A 17,368-nucleotide genomic window follows, 5' to 3' on the forward strand; every position below is an offset into this window, starting at 1 on the left:
GTACTAAAAAATTGTTTTTAGAAAGCTTTAAAAAAGCCATCTCGAATGAAGCCTAAGGGCATCTCCAACCGACCTCCAAACGCTTGAATGGAGCTCCCGGCCAGCTCCAGCCGAACTGCAAAATTTCCGCTATATGGCTGCGGGTGAACAGTGGGACGCCAATATTGGCGTGTGCACTGTTCATCTCCGCCATTTTTACCACTCTACCGAACTTGTCGCGGGAAAAAAAGAGGCGACGGTTAACTGCAAAAGGATGAAAAACGCGTTCCATTGGAGATGAAATCACGGCTTTTTGTAGTTTACGGCATTTTGGAGTGAAAAATGAGATTTTCGGTTGGAGATGATCTAAGGCTTCGTTTGCGATAACTTTCTTATTACTTCTTAAAGTGATTTTTTAGTATGAAATTTTTAATTTTTTACTAGAAAATTTTTTAAGAAGCAAGTCCTCCTAAAAAGAAATTAAAAAACTATCCCGAATAAAATCTTAAACATTATAAGATGTACATAGACAGCTAAGTTACTAGAAGACAAAAGAGTTAGAATATATGCAATAATGGCAGAAGAAGTATTGAAATCCAGTAGGATCATGTGGCTTCTCTGATAGGCAGTTGTCTGCATAAGAAAACACTTGGGGAAAAACAGGTGTACACATAAGGGCAAATTATTACGTCCGGTATCCAATTCAGATGCACCATGTCACTAAAATATATCGGATTTCAGTGTATTTGGGTGACATGACGTATCTGGATTGGATGTCCAGACGTCCGATGACTGGACGTAATAATTCGCCCCACATAAGAGTCCAATTTTCGATGGCATGTGGCCAAAATTTTTGGGCCATTCTTATCTTTATGGATTTTTTTTTTTTTTTTTACAACGGGGACTTTCAAATTTAAGGATTAATTCATGAAATAATTATTTGATGAGAGATTTTCAACATTATAGTGTAATTTAGGGCATGTTTGGGACTATTTTAGTTTTTTATAATGTTAATTATAAAGCTACTTTGAAGAAAGATATTTTTTAAAAAAAAATTGTTATAGAAAATAGATTTCTAGCACAAAATTTTTTTGAAAGTAATGAAAAAATAGTAATCAAATAAGAATTGTAATTCCAGTCTAAAAAGAAAATTATTAAGAAAGTTGTTCTAAATAAAATATTAGGATTTGTTTGGAATATTTTTTTTAGTGCTTTCAAAAAAATTTTTTAGTACAAAATTTGTTTAATCGAAAGTTATTTTAAAAATAGTAAAAAAGATATTCCAAGCAAAGTCTTAATCTTAATATATAATAGAACGATCACAAAATTTTAGAAAAAAAAAATGAAAACAAATAAATTAAACTAGTAGCAACTTTCTCTCATAAAATCATACATTCAATGCATTAAATTTTTTGATTAATTCAAAACCACCAAGTTACTTGTTGAAAAAATTAAAAAAATAAAATATTAATATATCAACAAATTTTAAAAATATGGAAGAAATTTTACTCAAACAATAATAATAAAATTATAATTTATAAATTTCACATCTTTAAATTAATAATAGATATAAGCTTATCTATAGTTATCCACAATCTTCAAATCTTGGCCTGCATGAAAATTATTAATTTTGATAAGAAGCTTTTCTTCTTATTATTTATTATTTCTTTGTAATAGGCCAAAATAAGCCTGATAATATTCCATGTGAACATTATTAAATAAAAAAAAAAAAACAAGTACTTATTATTAAATTATAAAAAAAATAAAAAACAAAACATGTACTGATCTCTTCATTTCAAGCCCGTGAGTAGCTTACGTGTGGTGCCAGCTACTTATGTTCTATCAATTCTTCGAGTAATTATAATTTTCACTAACTTATTCAGATCTATTGGTTGGAAGTTTTGATTATCAATTAAAGAGAAATTATTCTGTGCAAAGTTCGAACAAATCTGGAGGCCAGTCCAGACATATCTGGAGCCCAATTCAAACGCGCCACATCACCCAATACACTGTGTATTGGATGACGTGGTGCATTCGGATTGGCCTCCAGACGAGTCCGGGTACCAAAAGTAATAATTTTCTCAATTAAGATGTTTTTGAAACTTATATATATGATGTGAATGAATTTACCTTATTGACCTAAATATTCTTAAAAAAAATATTATTATAATTTTGTCATCTCTAAGATAAAAAGATAGAAAATAGTTTTCATAAATCTAATAATTTTAAGATCATTAGACGACATATATAATTTAATAGATGAAGATAAAAAAATATTATGTGTTCTATACTCTACGAAAATAAAAAATAAATTCTACGAAGAACACAGCTCATTTTTTGTCTAATAATATTATGTAAATATTTGAATACAATGTATATTCAATGTAGAGTGATAAATAATTTTGATTAAAATCACAATTAAAGCCATTAATATTTTTTTTATTTTAAGCTATAGTGATAAAAAAAATTTCTAATGCATTGGGATGGTGTCAAATACTTATTAACATTTATGATGATAAAAAGAAATACACTTTAAAAAATCACAAGTTTTTACTGACCAAAAAATATTTCATCATAATTGTTGCGTCATGGAGTATTCGCGGCGGTAGAGAAATATATAGTTTAACGTCTTAGCATTGTACAAAGATCCAGCACACAAACAAATAAGAGAGAGGGTGAAGCATTTATAAGAAACATCAGAGTTTTTACGTGGAAACCCCTGAAAAGGAGAAAAAACTACGGGGCCTAGCCCAGTTTGAATGAATCTACTAGTATTTGTTCTCGATTACAAATGAGGCCCTTCCTGGAGAAGGCCTTGACTTAGTGTCACAAATGTACATTATATAGAGCTCATTACATGGTGGGAGTTATATAGATATATTTGTTTAGTCGGCAGGCCTAGGACCATAGTCGGCACGAGACAGGGGTCCGAAAGACCTTAATTGGTAGGAGACCAGGGTCAGAAAGACTGTAGTTAAAGGGCAGTACTCTAGGAGAACTATGGGGGTCAAGTGGTGGCCTGGTGGACTATAGGGTCTTAAGCAGTAGTCCGGTGGAAGTCCACACTTCAGGTGGTGGTCCGGAAGAAGTTTGGGCCTCAGGTGGGGGTCCGGCAGAAGTCTGGGCCTCAGGTGGTGGCCTGGTGGAGCATAGGGCTTTAAGCAGTGGTTCGGCGGAGGTCTAAGCCTCAAGTGGTAGTCAGGCAAAAGTCCGGGACTTAGGTGGTGGTCCGGCAGAGCCACGACGTCAGGCGGTGGTCCGGCGGAGGTGAGGGCCTCAAGTGGTGGTTCGACGGAGCAACGGTGTCAGGCAGTGGTCCGGCAGAGGTGAGGGCCTCAAGTGGTGGTCTGACGGAGCAAAGACATCTGGCAGTGGTCCGATAGAGGTGAGGACCTCAAGTGGTGGCCCGACAGAACAATGACATCAGGCGGTGGTCCGGCGGAGGTGAGGGCCTCCAGTGGTGGTCCAGCAGAGGTAAGGGCCTCCAGTGGTGGTCCGGCGGAGCAACGACGTCAAGCGGTGGTCCAACGGAGGTGAGGACCTCAAGTGGTGGTTCGGCGGAACCACAACGTCATACGGTGGTCTGACGGAGGTGAGGGCCTCAAGTGGTGGTTCGGCGGAAGTCCGGCTGTGGTCGAGGATGAGCTTCTTCCTTCTTCTGTTCTTGCTTCGGTCCCCCTCTCAAGAGAAATGAAGGGTCTATTTATAGATTTCTAGAGTGGCATGACCTATAAATATGTGAGAGATCAAGGGTAAATGGGGAGTGGTTGGATGGACGCCCGATATTGAATCCCTTGATCATGCACCGTTCGTCAGACATTTGAAGGCCTTAATGATGTCGGAATTCGGCGATCTTGGGCTTGTTAGATTTGTCTCATCGAGCCACTCGATTCGATTATAAGCACGTCATGTTTGGAAGCCATTTGCTAACTCAAATTGTGCTACGACCTTCCTACAACGCTTTTGGTCCTTGATTTGGACTCATTTGGGCTCGGATTGAGTCAAATTTGGTGTCGTTGGGTTCGTATTTCCAAGACGTTCAGTTAGACTATAAGTTTGCTTAAATTGGAGTTTGGATGGTTCCAATTTTAATTTCATAAGTTTCCAACTCGATTTTGCATCGAGATTCGCCCGATCAAGATACTTTTTTGAGGATGTATCAATAATTATTTTTAAAACTATTTGTTTTTTAAAATAAACTCAATATATATTTTAATTATTTTCTCATATAATACATGTTTAAGGGTGTAAATGAGTCAAACCGATTCAACTCGATAATAAGCTCGTGGCAGATCTTATCGAGCACAAGCTAGAGCTTGAATGCAAACATGCTTTAGTTTGACCTTTATGCCTTCTATGTGTTTTTTTGCTGCAATCTCATATGCTCTCGCAAAACCCTACTTATGTTTTCACGAGTCGAGCTTGTGCTCTTTCAGTGAGCTCTACTTGAGTTTGAGCTCGTCATTTGGCTAACTAATTTGTCATTTACACCTCTAAGATACTCATCTTAAATAAAATCAAATAATTTTTATATTCAAACTAGATTGGTCAAGACAATGTAATAAAAATAAGAATGAAGAGGATTTTTTTAGGAATTCATTTATAATAATTATTGAAAAGGATAATGCAATGAGTCTTGACATTGAGCCTTTAATTGATTATGTTGATACAATGAAGAAATATAGGGATGAATTTAGGGGTGCAACCGAGTCAAATCGATTCGGGCTCGACTCGTTAACAATCTCGGCAAGTCGAGCTTGAAACATGATTTCAAGCTCGACAGTTTATTGAGCTCGAGTTCGAACAACCGTCAGCTTGACTTGCGCGTTTGTTGAGCAGCTGGCGAAATTGTGGGAGGGAAAATGAAATCGAAGCTCTGGTGGGCGGGAAAAGTATCTCGGAGTCCGAGCAAACCTCATGACCTTGAGCGAGAGATGTGACCTTGGGACCTTGAGCGGATCTTGGGACGGAACTAGCAAACGTGAGATGCAAGCCGGGCCTTAGGACAGCGATCAGAGTCGGTTGCACTGCTTTTGCGAGCCGGGCCTCATCAAAATTCTAGTAAATATACTAAAAAAAATTAAGAGATGAAAAAAAAAATAGACAGCTTTATATTTATTATGTACTCTAAAAAATAGAATACAAAATAAATATGCCCCAATTAAGAATTTCTTGAATTCTGACCCAAAATTTATTTCTGAATTTTCTCAATAATTCTAAAATTCATAACAGAATTTTTTATTAGTTTTTTTCACGTGCACGTTTTTTATTTTTTTATTTTAAAGACCACCACCAAGCTTCCCCGAAGGTACAGAAACTGAGTCCAAGAACTCTTGATCCAGAAGCAAAGCCGCCATGAACGAAGGAACAAGACAAATCTCCAAGTCAACGCTCCCACCTCCTTCCCTGCCAGGAAAAGCCGACACCTTTCCGTCGAACTTGTTCGCCGGACCACACCTCACAGCCGCCCCCTTCCCCCACCCGAAGTCACAGCCGTACATATTGAACCTCGGCGAACTCCCCACCATCACGCTCTTCGGATCAAACATCGTCATCTTATACACCACCGGCGCCGCGTGGTATTCTCTCAGCTTTTGACGTATCGCCTCGTCCGTATGCTCTGTGACCGCTCTGTTCAGTTGCCTCGCCGCCCATCCTATCCCATTAGCCTCCAACTCCCCCGCCGCCACCGTCGCCGCCACCGCGTATATCGAGTTTCCGAAGTACGCCGGGGATTGCGGCGGCCGGAGTCTTCCTCGGTTCTGTATAGCTAAACGGCAGCTCGTCAGTTGCTCTGGTGGGAATCCTCGAGCTCTGGTTATCGCCCTCCATACCATCGCGCTCAGAGCTTGGAAAGAGGAGATTATGATTCGATTCTGATTCTGATTCTCCTCAGTTTTAATCTCACTATTCGCTTTTTCTTTCAGCTTCGCTATAGATTCCGTTGAGAAATGGAAGAATCTCTGCCGAAGAACCGGCGGGGAGAAGCGTTCGATGAATTGGGAGGAATCGGAGAAGGGGAGATGGATCGGTGGGTTTTCACCGTCGATGAACCATCTGTCGTGAACCGGCAGGAGAGATAAGGAGTTTGTTCTCGTTATCTCTGCCCAAGCATTAAAGAAATTCCAGTAGGAGGTGCCGTCGCCGACGATGTGGTTAAAGCAGCAGGCGAGGAAGACGGCGCCGCCGGCGAGCTCCGTGAGTTGAACGGAAAGGAGAGGGGAGGAGTGGCCGTCTTGGCTGATGGCGCCGTTGAGAGGGAAGAAAGAGTTGACGAAGGAGGGAATGTCCTTGCCTGGGGAGAGAAAGTCGAAAGGTGTGATTTTGACGGCGGCGGCGTGGATGAACTCGGCTCCTTGATCGTTGCAGTCGATGGAGACGTGCAAGGATGTGACTTTGTCGCCGGTGAAGTGTTTTTGGGTGAGGAGGCGGCCGGCGAGAGGGTAGAAGTGTTGGAGAGTGATAGAGAGGGAGGATTGGAGGGTGGCGAGGAGGAGGGGGAGGGGAAGAGAAGGCGGGAGATTGGTGAAAAGGAGACCTTTTTGGATGTAATGAGGGCAAAGCATGGCGACGTCCCATGGAGTGAGGTGGCAGAGGCGGGGATGGGAGGAGTTTGGGGGAGGTTTTACTGTTTGTTTGGAGAGGATTTCGATCATGGCAGGGGAAGAAGGCATGGTCGAGGGAGGAAGACGATGAGGGGATGTGGCTGAGTAAGGGCGGTAGAGGACCGTTTATAAAGAATTTTCTCAAAGAAATTTGTGTTAAATGTGATTTTTGCTTCAAATTTTGGATCATAAAATTATATTATTTTTTACTTTTTAAATACTAAAAAGTAATGAAGAATTAAAAAATATGATAAAACTAAACCGTGTAAGAAGTCAAAAAAATATCGATCATTCAACTAAGAGCAGCATTAAAGGAGGGTTTTCAATTATCATATTTATATATCAAAGTGTATACTCTCTATTGTTTTCATAACGAAATCCTAAAAAGAGAAAGTCATAATGGGTCCAAGAGAAAATCATGACGAGATCTCATTAGAGAAGCAATAGAGTAGCAAGTTACAATGAGATCTTAACTCTCTTCTCCTTTATTTTGCCTTGAATTTAGTAAATATTAGCGTTGGTCGGATTTAACTTTAGTCACCAAGTTTCACGAACACCTTTTATTCTTCACATGTCATTGCTCTGTGGCAAATTATTATGTCCGATCAAAAGTGCAGGTAAAACACAGTGAAAGCGCAGGTAAAGCACAGTCAAAAGCGCAGTCAAAGCGCACCCAAAGCACAGTCAAAGCGTGGTCCACGTGGCAACTTTTTATTGGATGTTCGGACCTATTTTGTAGGTCCAGTGACCGGACATAATAATTGGTCCTGGTTGATAGCTTCCTCGCTTCTTTACCGTCATAACTTTCTTGTTGCCTTGCCGTTAGGGTTTTGAGAATATATGGCATAGGATCTAGAGGAGAAAGAGACAAATCATACATGAAGTAACTGCCAAGCTTTGCTATCAATGATATATTGTGTTAATTCTTATATTTAGGATTATCTTTGGGTTAGGTTGAGTAATAGTTAACCAAACCCAAACTTTAGTAAAGTAGGAATTTTTAAGCCTTTATGGTATCATGCTTTTTAAAATTTTCAACATAGGAGTAGTTTCCCAACAACCTCCGGGACAAGAAAAAGAATAATCAATGCTTGCATCTCACGTCTATCGAAATATATAATACAAAAATTTGAATAATCATGCGCAAAATAAAATTGTGAAATACATAATCATATATATGAAATTACAAAAAAAAAAATTTATTTTTTATAGTTTGGGCAATTACATTTATTGAAGGTGGTTAAAATAGTTAAAATGTTTATTCTTCTAAGTAAAATATATATATATTTTAGGATGGGTAGTTACCCATCCTGAGCTCTTCTTGATTCCACCCCTGGCATGATCAATCACCTTGGAGAAAGAAGAATTTGTCTAAGCGGGCTCTTTCAACTCCAATTGAAGGTAACTTAATCTTACCAGGCTCTAGTTAAGAGTACAGGTAACTAAGCTCAATTACCATCGATGTCTAACTTTCATTGAGGCTATTTTTTCATCCCTGTTGTTCACGAGAAATTATTCTGTGCAGACACCGGGTGGAAAAAACCGTCATGTTCCATCTCTATGAACAATAAAAGCACAACATAACAGTAAAAGCACAGTAAGCTGCGCTTTTACTATTCACAGAGACAAAACATGATGATTCTTCTGTCGGGTGTCCGCATAGAATAATTCATTGTTGTTTACAGATGACATTTACTCAACAACTTTGTCTTCCACTATGCCAAACTATTTTTTTAGAAGGAAAATGATCAGCCAGCTCAAGTAAAACAATGAACATCGTCTGGGGAGAAGATTAGAATACACAGTGATTGTACTATAAAACCAGCTGATGTTGATGCTACTATAAAATAGAGACTGTTGCCTCAGCACAGATCGATCAGTAAGGAAAAGTGTTTGCCGTTCATAAATTTACAGGTATGCTGACTTTTAATAGTAAGAAAGAAATATGGATTTACAAGTTTCCTATCCTCTTCTCTATATACAATACAATACGAAAACTTGAAGAACCATCAATGTTTTATGAGCATTGCCTCCAATTTCTTCCTCCTTGCTGCGTGCTTGAGCTTCTCCATGGCAACCAGTCCCACTTGCCTGACTCTCTCCCTCGACAAACCAAATCTGATTGGTGTTAGTGTAGAATCATATGGAATTAAGGCTTCGTTTGGGACAGCTTTTTCATGATTTTTTAGTACAAAAATTAAAATTTTTATATTAGAAAACCACTTTAAGAAGCAGGAAGAAAGCCGTTCCAAATGAAGCCTAAGATCACAATTAAGGCAATGAATCATTGCTTAGGCAAAACACTTCACTTGGTTTTCATGATGGAGGAGGAGATGCTTACTGTTTTCCAATATCCTCCCATGTCTCACTTGCCTTGTCTAGACCATAGTAGCTGCATATGATGTCCCTCTCACGTTTGTTAAGGGCTGTACTAAGAAGACTATGAACCTCATCCTGGAGCAGAAAAGAAGCAAAGCTTTATCATGCAACGCATCCAGGAAATGAGGCCATTATAATCATTGAAACCGTGTTGGAATATAGATTTGAAGACTCCATCCAAAAGAAAATTATCTAAAAGCATAAAAAAGCAATTCCAAACACTAATTTTGCATTTGAAGCATTATCTTGACCTCACTTTCAATTAAGAAACATTATTTCTATTGGGAACCAAGGCTTCGTTTGGGACGGTTTTCTTACTGCTTCTTAAAGCAATTTTTTAGTTAAAAAATTTTAATTTTTGTACTAGAAAGCTGTTTTACGAAGCAGTAAGAAAGCCGTCCCAAACGAAGCCTAATTTTGACATGTATACCTTGAGGGACCATTCTTCAAAGCCATGCCAAGGATTGTTGTCAAGATTGTTATCTGCAATATACTGAAAAGAGAGAGAGATTGTACAAAGCTTGTTCTGTTTACAATTATAGAAGCTTAATGGATTGAAGAGTTTGGACGCATACACTGTGGAGAGTATCTCCAGGAAGGCCATTAAGTGATGGAAAAGCTTCTCTATCAAGCGAGACAACTCTACTGATTGCCTGTATCACTCATCATACTCAGAAAATGTGGTTCAGAAAGGACACAATACTATAAAGACAGACAGAACAATCTTAGTTGCTTTACCTGAGTAGCATTTCTCACTTTCTTTGTTGAAATATTCAGGCTCTCTGCAATATTCTGGAAAAGACCAGAAGCAATTACCATCACTAAGAGAGGCTTTTGAACAGATCAATAGAAATCGAGGAATATGCAATTGATATATACATGAAATACATAAACATTTTGTTTGGGACGGCTTTCTTACTACTTCTTAAAATAACTTTTTACTAGAAAGCTGATTTAAGAAGCAGTAGAGAAGCCGTCCCACACGAACCAAAAGAACAGTAAAATAAACATTTGTCATATGAGTAATTTACATCAATAGATGGTGTGATTCCTTTCTCTTGCAGTCTAATCTTTGCATGGTGAATCGAGCTTAATCGCTCATGCAAATGAGTTGGCAATCTCAAGGTCCTAGAATTCTCGGCCAATGTTCGAGAAACACCCTGCAGAAGAGAGCGAAATCTTACTGAATCAGAGAAGCTTGATTCATCATCAAAAGGGTAAGCCACCTTCTAACATTGAATATAAACATGTTTAAGGCATCATTTGGGAGTTGGGACAGCTTTTTTACTGCTTCTTAAAGCAGCTTTTTCGTACAAAAATTTTTGAAATCTTATTTTAAGAAGCACTAAAAAAGTCGTCCCAAACTTATTTGGCTTACAATTATGCAGTGGGAATGCAATCATACATACCTGGCGGATCCACCAGTACACATAGGTTGAAATTTTACAGCCCTTGGAAGAATCAAATTTTTCTATCCCACGAAGTAGTCCAATCAAACCACCCTGAAAAATCAAAATAAAATTGAAGTCCAAGACTTGAAGAGGACTATGTTCAAAGAAATAGAAAACTAGAGTTTAGAAGAAAGAAAGTTATTGCAGATCTACCTGAACAAGGTCGGCCATTTCAGAACCCAAGTTATCATATTTTTGGGCAATGGACATGACAAGACGAACGTTACTCATAGCAAGCTTCTCTGTTGCTAAAGAACATTCCATTAGTTTCGAACGCAAGCTTGCACAAGACATCTTCAATGAAAAGGCAAGTTGTTTATCTGATGGTTCAAATCCCAACCTCTCCTTCAATCTGAAATTCATATATTTGACAAATAATTATAGATATAAGTATAGCTCAAGTCAATGAGAAGATCAAACCACAACTATATCAATACATAGTTTATTTTAATTACTAGTTATGGAATTTTTCACTTATACTAACATTCCTAATAGAAATTCAAGTGCTTTCTTAATCGATTAGAAATATTAAGGGGCTGTTTGGTAGCAGGATTTAGGCTGGATTTCAAGAGGATTTGAGCGAAATCCAGCCAAACGGCCTAAAATGCAAAATCAAATCTCACGGCAAATGAAAGCCGCCGTAGACGAAAAATTCTGCCTTTTAGTGCTAAATCCCGGATTTCCGAAATCCTATTTTTTGCCGGACTTACGAAATTCGTTGGCTAGAGAGGAAGAGTCCGTTCGTTAGTTAGTTCTATAGTCAAACAGTTACACATGATTTAATAGAATTTATCATGAATGTTAGCAAATAATTTTCAGGATTTAGGCCCCTCGGGATTTCCGAAATTCATAAGAAATGGCTATAAGAACAATTATTAAAAGTCTCCTATATGTGATAGAAGGTGATTACTTCATTTTTTGCTCCTCCAACAAAAGGCCAATCTTAATTTTTCTGGACAAATGCACAACTTCTGAATGTCTGAGCAAAGCCTCACTTGGAGTACCCCTTACATAACTTCCCAAACTAGTTTGCAGAAACTCAGCACTAAGAACAGAAGAATGCTGCTTCCCTTTGCTCAAATGCACTTCAGAAACATTCTGATCAGTAAACTTCCTCCTCCTATCGGCTCTTCGTTTCTGCGCCGAAATCCCAGAACGAGTAATGCCAGGGGTCATACTGTTCTTCTCAGTCCTAGTTACAGTCCTTGCAAGATTGAAAGAAAGTTCCCACTGCTTTTCCAACATAGATTTCTGCAACAAGATGAGGACTTCAAGGGAAGATTCGATATCGCTGCCATGATCTTCCACAGTGTTCAACCTTTCGAAGGAGTTATCAGTGGCTGAGGGGGCAGAAGTATCAATATGTGTCATCAAAGCCTTAATCTTAATGGGTTCTGTGTGTCTATAAGTTGAAGAATCCATTCCAAAATTTGATGGTTTTTGAGCAAATATAACACTCTTGCTCGAGGCTGTCGTTGGCTGAGTTGCTCCATGATCAGGAAAGAACTTATCAGCAAAATCTGATGAATAAAAAGAGTTTCTCAGAAGCCTCTTTCCAGCAGCCAGCCCTACAACTGCTGCCATCACCATCATGCAGCCAGCTGCTTTTGCTGCAGCAATAAGCAGTAAAAATTTGTCAGTGCAATTTCAATCAAAATCAATAATTGCCACTTTTTGAAGAACAGATCAACGTACAATTGAAGATGAGCAGACTAACCTATATAATCAATTTTCTTACGGGTTCTTTGGCTCCAAAATTTGGTTAAAATTTATGCTAAATCTTGCCAGATAGTTTTTTGAGCTGCATAAGTCTGACTTCTTTTTCATCCATTTTAAGCTAATTTCAGTTGTAGTGTTCCTCTTCTCATACCCTTAGAATACTCAGAAGAGAAACTAGAAACTCAAGCAGACTCATTATTTTATCAAAGATGATGAAAGAAAAAGATCACAAACTCATTCAAATCAAAAAGGAAACGAGCAGAAATGCTGAAAATTTCCACTATAGACAACTAATCCAACTAATTACTTCCATAGTTTCCTGATTATCCATCCAAAAACAGCCAAATCAAAATCAATGGAACATTTTTAACTTAAAAAAAGTCATTAAGAGCATAAAAACCATCCATTTCATAGATAAATCTCATCAATATAGACTCTTTTACAAAAAGGAAGCTAATAAAACTTGTAGCGACTGAAAATTAGAGAAGTTCTCACAGCAAAAATTATAAAGTTCATATATTTTTCACTATGCACGGAGATGAAGAAGAAGAAAAATACCTTAGCTGACGCTTTGGATGAGCAATGAAAGGCTGGATTTTGAGATTTCCAATGGAGAAGAGAGGGATCTTGGCTTCTTTTTTAAATTAGTTTTACTCTGTAAATTTTCCACTTTTTCTGTTTTTTTGTTTTTTTTCCCTGGTAACAGAGAGAGAACGAGCTGTATTTCTTCTTGCTGTTGATGGGGGAAGAAGATAGGGAAGGAAGGAGACCATTGGTTGGAGGAGATATTATATGCCCCTTATGTGGTGATTTTGGGGCGTGTGGCTACAGTGGGACCCACAATCATAGCCCCGGGGGATTTTTTTTTTTTTTGAATTTTTTGAAAATATCACATATTCTATTTAAAATTTCGGATAATGTATTTAATTAATTTTTTTTATTTCAGTTTTACTAAAAAAAAGAAACATATATTATTTATATTTTTTGGAAATAAATATTAAATTTGAATGTTATTGTAGTAAAGATTTTGAAAATAGGATCGGAAAGATTCACGATTCAAAAATTAATAAAATTAATATAATAATATGACAATCTAACTTTAAACACAAATACATCCTATCATACATATCAAGTATTCAAATTAAGAATGAGTTGGAGGCTTAAAATTACACTTTATGTTATATATTTAGATATGATATGTGATAATATTTATATATAATGATGTATAATTATAAAAATAAAATAATAAATTTTGAATATATGTATATGAATTGTGAAAATTTTATAAAAAATTATGAAATTTTTTTGTTCTAAATAGACTAACACGATTTTCATAAATATTTTTTAAAAATTTTATATCTAAATATTGAAAAAAATTTATTTTAGGATAAACTTTAAAATTTGTAAAACTGCTTTATGATTAGTATAAAGTTTAAAGCTTATCCTAATTAAAAATGATCCATAAATATTATTATTTTATCATAAATTAACAAATGTTTTTATATTCTACTAATTATTGCGTCCCGAAGTATTCGCGGCGATAGAGAAATATAAAGTTTAATGTCTTAGCGTTGTATGAAAATTCGGCACACAATCAGATAAGAGAGAGGGTGTAGCATTCATATGAGACATCAAAAATTTTTACGTGGAAAACCTCTAATCTAGTATTTGTAGTTGATTACAAATGAGACCCTTCATTGTGGGGAAGGCCTTGACTCTATGTACATCATATAAAGTACATTACATGGAGGGAATAAAAAGAGTTACGGTTAACTTGTTCGTTAGGTCAAAAGGAGTGTAGTCGATGAGCGACGTAAGTCAAAAGAATCGTAGTCGGCGGGCGACATAGGCCATAAAGACCGTTGTCTGGCGACGGAGATCAGAAGGACAATAGTCAGTTGGCGACGTAAGTTGGAAGAACCGTAGTCGGCGGGCGACGGAGGTCGGAAAGACTGTTAGGTAGAAGTCCAGCAATGGACATAAATCCAACATCTGGCGAAAGACTGACAACTGGCAGAAGTCCGGAGTCGGGTTAAAATATAGTGACAAGCGGAGGTCCGGCATTAGGTAGAAGTTCGACGTTAGTCGGCGGCCGGGGAGAACTAATGTGTTAGATGGTATTCAGGCAAAACTCCAGAGTTACTTGGAGATCGGGCAGAATTTTGACGTCACTTAAAAGTCGGGAAGAATTCCAGCATCGCCTAGAAATCGGGCATAATTCTGACGTCGCTTAAAAGTTAGGCAGAATCCCGACGGTGGTCGATGAGGAGTTTCTTCCCTTCTACTATTCTCTTCTTTTTCTTCTCTTCTTCTCCTTCCTTTCGTCCCCTCTCAAGAGAAATAAGGGGCTATTTATAGTTTTTTGAGGATAACATGACCCTTAAATAGGAGGAGATCAAGGGCAAAAGTGGAGTTGTTCAGGTGGACGGCCGATATTGAATCATTTGATCGTGGACCCTTCGTTAGAAATTTGAAGGTCTTAATGATATTAGAATTCGGCGATCTTGGGCTCATTGATTCATCTCGTCGAGCCGCTTGATTCTTCTATAAGCATGTCAAGTTTGGAAACCGTTTGTTAATCCAAATTGTGGTTTGAACCTTCCAACAACGCTTCGGGTCTTTGATTCGAACCCATTTGGGCTCGGATTGATTTGAATTTAGTGTCGTTGGGTTCGTATTTCCGAGAAAATCAGTTCGATTATAAGTCTGCTGAAATCAGAGTTCAGATGATCCCAAATTTAATATTTTAAATTTTCGACTTGATTTTTCCCTTGAGATTCGTGTCCGATTAGGATAATTTTTTTATGACATATCAATAATTATTATAATTGAAAAAAATATATTCCAACTTTTTATAATAATTATTTTGCTTATATATTCATATTTAATTATTTTTATAATTTTTTATAAATATGTTATTACTCCCGTAGTTTAGAGAATTTAAATATAATAAAAAAATGTATCAAAATTTATGTAGAAAATTGAGTCACGAATATTTAACTTGTTTTTTTTAATGAAAATTTCTATTTTCTTTCAATTTATGTAAATATGTTACACACAAATTGTTCCGCTTATCGTCACCCCCCTATGCCAGCAATGCAGGAAGGGGGAACCGGTGAGCAGACTCCCGCGTGGAAAACACACGTACCAGGTGAAAAAGCGGGCTGGAAGTTTGGGCCGTCTCCACATGGGCCTATTTTTATTTTGAGATGATTTGCATACAAAGCCCCGAGTTTTTATTTTATTTTATTTTATTTTATTTTTTTTGGACATTTACGCCATTTAAGGCAAACTCACACACACAAACTCACACACACAACGCATACACAAAGACTCGAACCCAATACCTCTTAGTTGGAAGTATAGGTTCTCAACCAACAGGCCAAGGTGAGCTGTGTAGTTAAAAATTATAATATTAAAAAAAATTGATTATATTTAAAAAATTCTGCCCCGAGTTTTAAAAAATTCTACCCGATCTCCAACAGGACTAATTTTATTATATGATATTAAAAAAAATCATAATAATATTGAATTATAAGGGTCATATTATTGATCAATTTGGACTGACATGAAGCTCATTAATTTTCATAAAAAAAAAATTAACCTCTATGATTGAATTAATTTTTCTTTTTCTAAATAGGCAGATATTCAACCAATAATGTTATTAAATAATATTTATGACTGAAAAATAATACAATTGCAGTGGGAAAAAGTATATATATATAGTCTCCCCTAAATAAAAAATGGAACTTAGCTTAATTTTATACTATCTAAGTTATATTATTGTACCCCACCAAGCTTAGCTGAATTGGTGGGCAAGCGTGGTTGAAAACCCCCAACTCACTTTCAATTCCCCTTTCAAGCGTTAGACTCCTTAAGTGGAAAGAAAATAAGTGCTTAATCCAGCACCAATGATTTTGGTTGCCATTAAACTCGCTGAGAGATTAATTATTCCGCCAAACGCCCCCTCTACGAACGTAGCAATGAATATTAATCTATAATTTTTCTCCTATTTTAATAGTAAAATAGGAGAAGAATTATATATTAATATCAAAGTACATTAAAAACTTATACACTTGAGGTATTTGTGTGTTAATAATTAGGGTTTTATTTTTTTGAAGTTGAATGGGTGTAAGGCTTTTCAAATTCATGAATTTTGAAAATATCTAGATTTTAAATTTTAAAATATTTAAATTTAATGACTAGTTTTTAAGGCTTCGTTTGGGACGACTTTTTTATTACTTTCTAAAACAGAGTTTTAGTACAAAAATAAAAAAATTTGTACTAAAACTCCGTTTTAGAAAACAATAAAAAAGCCGTCCCAAACGAAGCCTAAATCTCAGTTGTCCGCATGCACCGACTGTTGGCCACCGCTATTAGTCACTGATCACCATCATTATTAAATTTTACATTGCATTCAGGTCAACTAAAAAGTTATTTATATTTATTTTAGGCTTATCCAAATAATTCAAAATATTTCAAATATATTCCACTATATTCCCTTTTGTGCATAAATATGCCTTCTCTACTTTAAATTCAAACAATTACCTAAACCTTTTCATAACATAAAATCAAACAACAAGAAATGTAAATTGAAATACATTCAGATGTAGATCTGACAAAAATCTGATAAACACAGTATCCATCTTTTTTTTTTTCCTGAAAAGTTTACATAACAGAGTTTTTTTTTCTTACAAGTAAAAAAAAAAATTATTTTTTATCATAAAATCAATACAATGAACAGAACAAACTACAAAGCACATCAAAAGAGAATTTATGTAAAAGTAAGAAGGTACCAACTTGAATATTTCCAGGAACTTGAAATCTCCAGTTATCAGTCGTCAGATCTTCAGCAGTTTCCCATAGAAAAACAAAAAAATTATAAAAGGAAAAACCTGAAACAACAACAATGTAAGCGAATTTATAATTTTGCGTTGCCCAGAAATAATAAAAAAAACATTATGTACAGCATGGAAAACTATACCTGTTGACGCATGCAAAACTGAATTCTGTGAGAGATCTTAGGCTGAAGGGAGGCTTCACTGAACGGCAAATTATTAGGTCCGGACATCAGACAGAGAGAATCATCCGGATTTTTCTCTGTCTACAATGAAAGCGCAGGTACTGTAGACAGAGAAAAATTCGGATAAATCTCTCTGTCAGGTGTCTGAACATAATTGAATAGCTCTCTGAGATCAGAGGGCTTTTAAGACCTAATACAAACTTTTTTTTTTT

General features: G+C 36.5%; 2 protein-coding genes across 5 annotated transcripts; both read right to left on the reverse strand.

Annotated features, from left to right (window-relative positions):
• Positions 1-5,064: 5,064 nt before the first annotated feature.
• Positions 5,065-6,906, reverse strand: LOC110101761 (uncharacterized acetyltransferase At3g50280-like). The gene has a single exon (XM_020829815.2). The coding sequence runs from the start codon at positions 6,651-6,653 to the stop codon at positions 5,259-5,261; it is 1,395 nt and encodes a 464-aa protein (XP_020685474.1). The 5' UTR covers positions 6,654-6,906; the 3' UTR covers positions 5,065-5,258.
• Positions 6,907-8,371: 1,465 nt separating this feature from the next.
• On the reverse strand, positions 8,372-12,801 carry LOC110101746 (RNA polymerase sigma factor sigA). 4 transcript variants are annotated; one of them, XM_020829785.2, is made up of 11 exons: positions 12,692-12,800; positions 12,132-12,307; positions 11,325-12,024; positions 10,568-10,766; positions 10,373-10,465; positions 9,995-10,123; positions 9,702-9,755; positions 9,539-9,616; positions 9,394-9,456; positions 8,926-9,038; positions 8,372-8,702 (listed from the first exon to the last, which is right to left on the reverse strand). In XM_020829785.2, the coding sequence occupies exons 3-11, from the start codon at positions 12,005-12,007 to the stop codon at positions 8,594-8,596; spliced, it is 1,521 nt and encodes a 506-aa protein (XP_020685444.1). In that variant the 5' UTR covers positions 12,008-12,024; positions 12,132-12,307; positions 12,692-12,800; the 3' UTR covers positions 8,372-8,593. The 4 variants fall into 4 exon arrangements, with proteins under 4 accessions (XP_020685444.1, XP_020685448.1, XP_020685447.1 ...); XM_020829789.2 differs by lacking the exon at positions 12,132-12,307 and having other exon boundaries at positions 8,372-8,683; positions 12,692-12,801; XM_020829788.2 differs by lacking the exon at positions 12,132-12,307 and having other exon boundaries at positions 8,372-8,687; positions 12,692-12,801.
• Between the last annotated feature and the right edge of the window lie 4,567 nt (positions 12,802-17,368).

The sequence above is a fragment of the Dendrobium catenatum genome, unplaced genomic scaffold, assembly GCF_001605985.2.
Source record: "Dendrobium catenatum unplaced genomic scaffold, ASM160598v2 fragScaff_scaffold_772, whole genome shotgun sequence".
NCBI classification, from domain to species: domain Eukaryota; kingdom Viridiplantae; phylum Streptophyta; class Magnoliopsida; order Asparagales; family Orchidaceae; genus Dendrobium; species Dendrobium catenatum.

Coding starts and splice junctions, on each gene's coding strand:
- LOC110101761 (XM_020829815.2), bottom strand. CDS start 6,653: ATGCCTTCTTCCCCTGCCATGATCGAAATCCTCTCCAAACAAACAGTA.
- LOC110101746 (XM_020829784.2), bottom strand. CDS start 12,007: ATGATGGTGATGGCAGCAGTTGTAGGGCTGGCTGCTGGAAAGAGGCTT. Junction 10,466..10,567: donor AAATGGCCGACCTTGTTCAG/GTAGATCTGCAA, acceptor TTGATTTTTCAG/GGTGGTTTGATTGGACTACT. Junction 9,457..9,538: donor CTGGAGATACTCTCCACAGT/GTATGCGTCCAA, acceptor CTCTCTTTTCAG/TATATTGCAGATAACAATCT.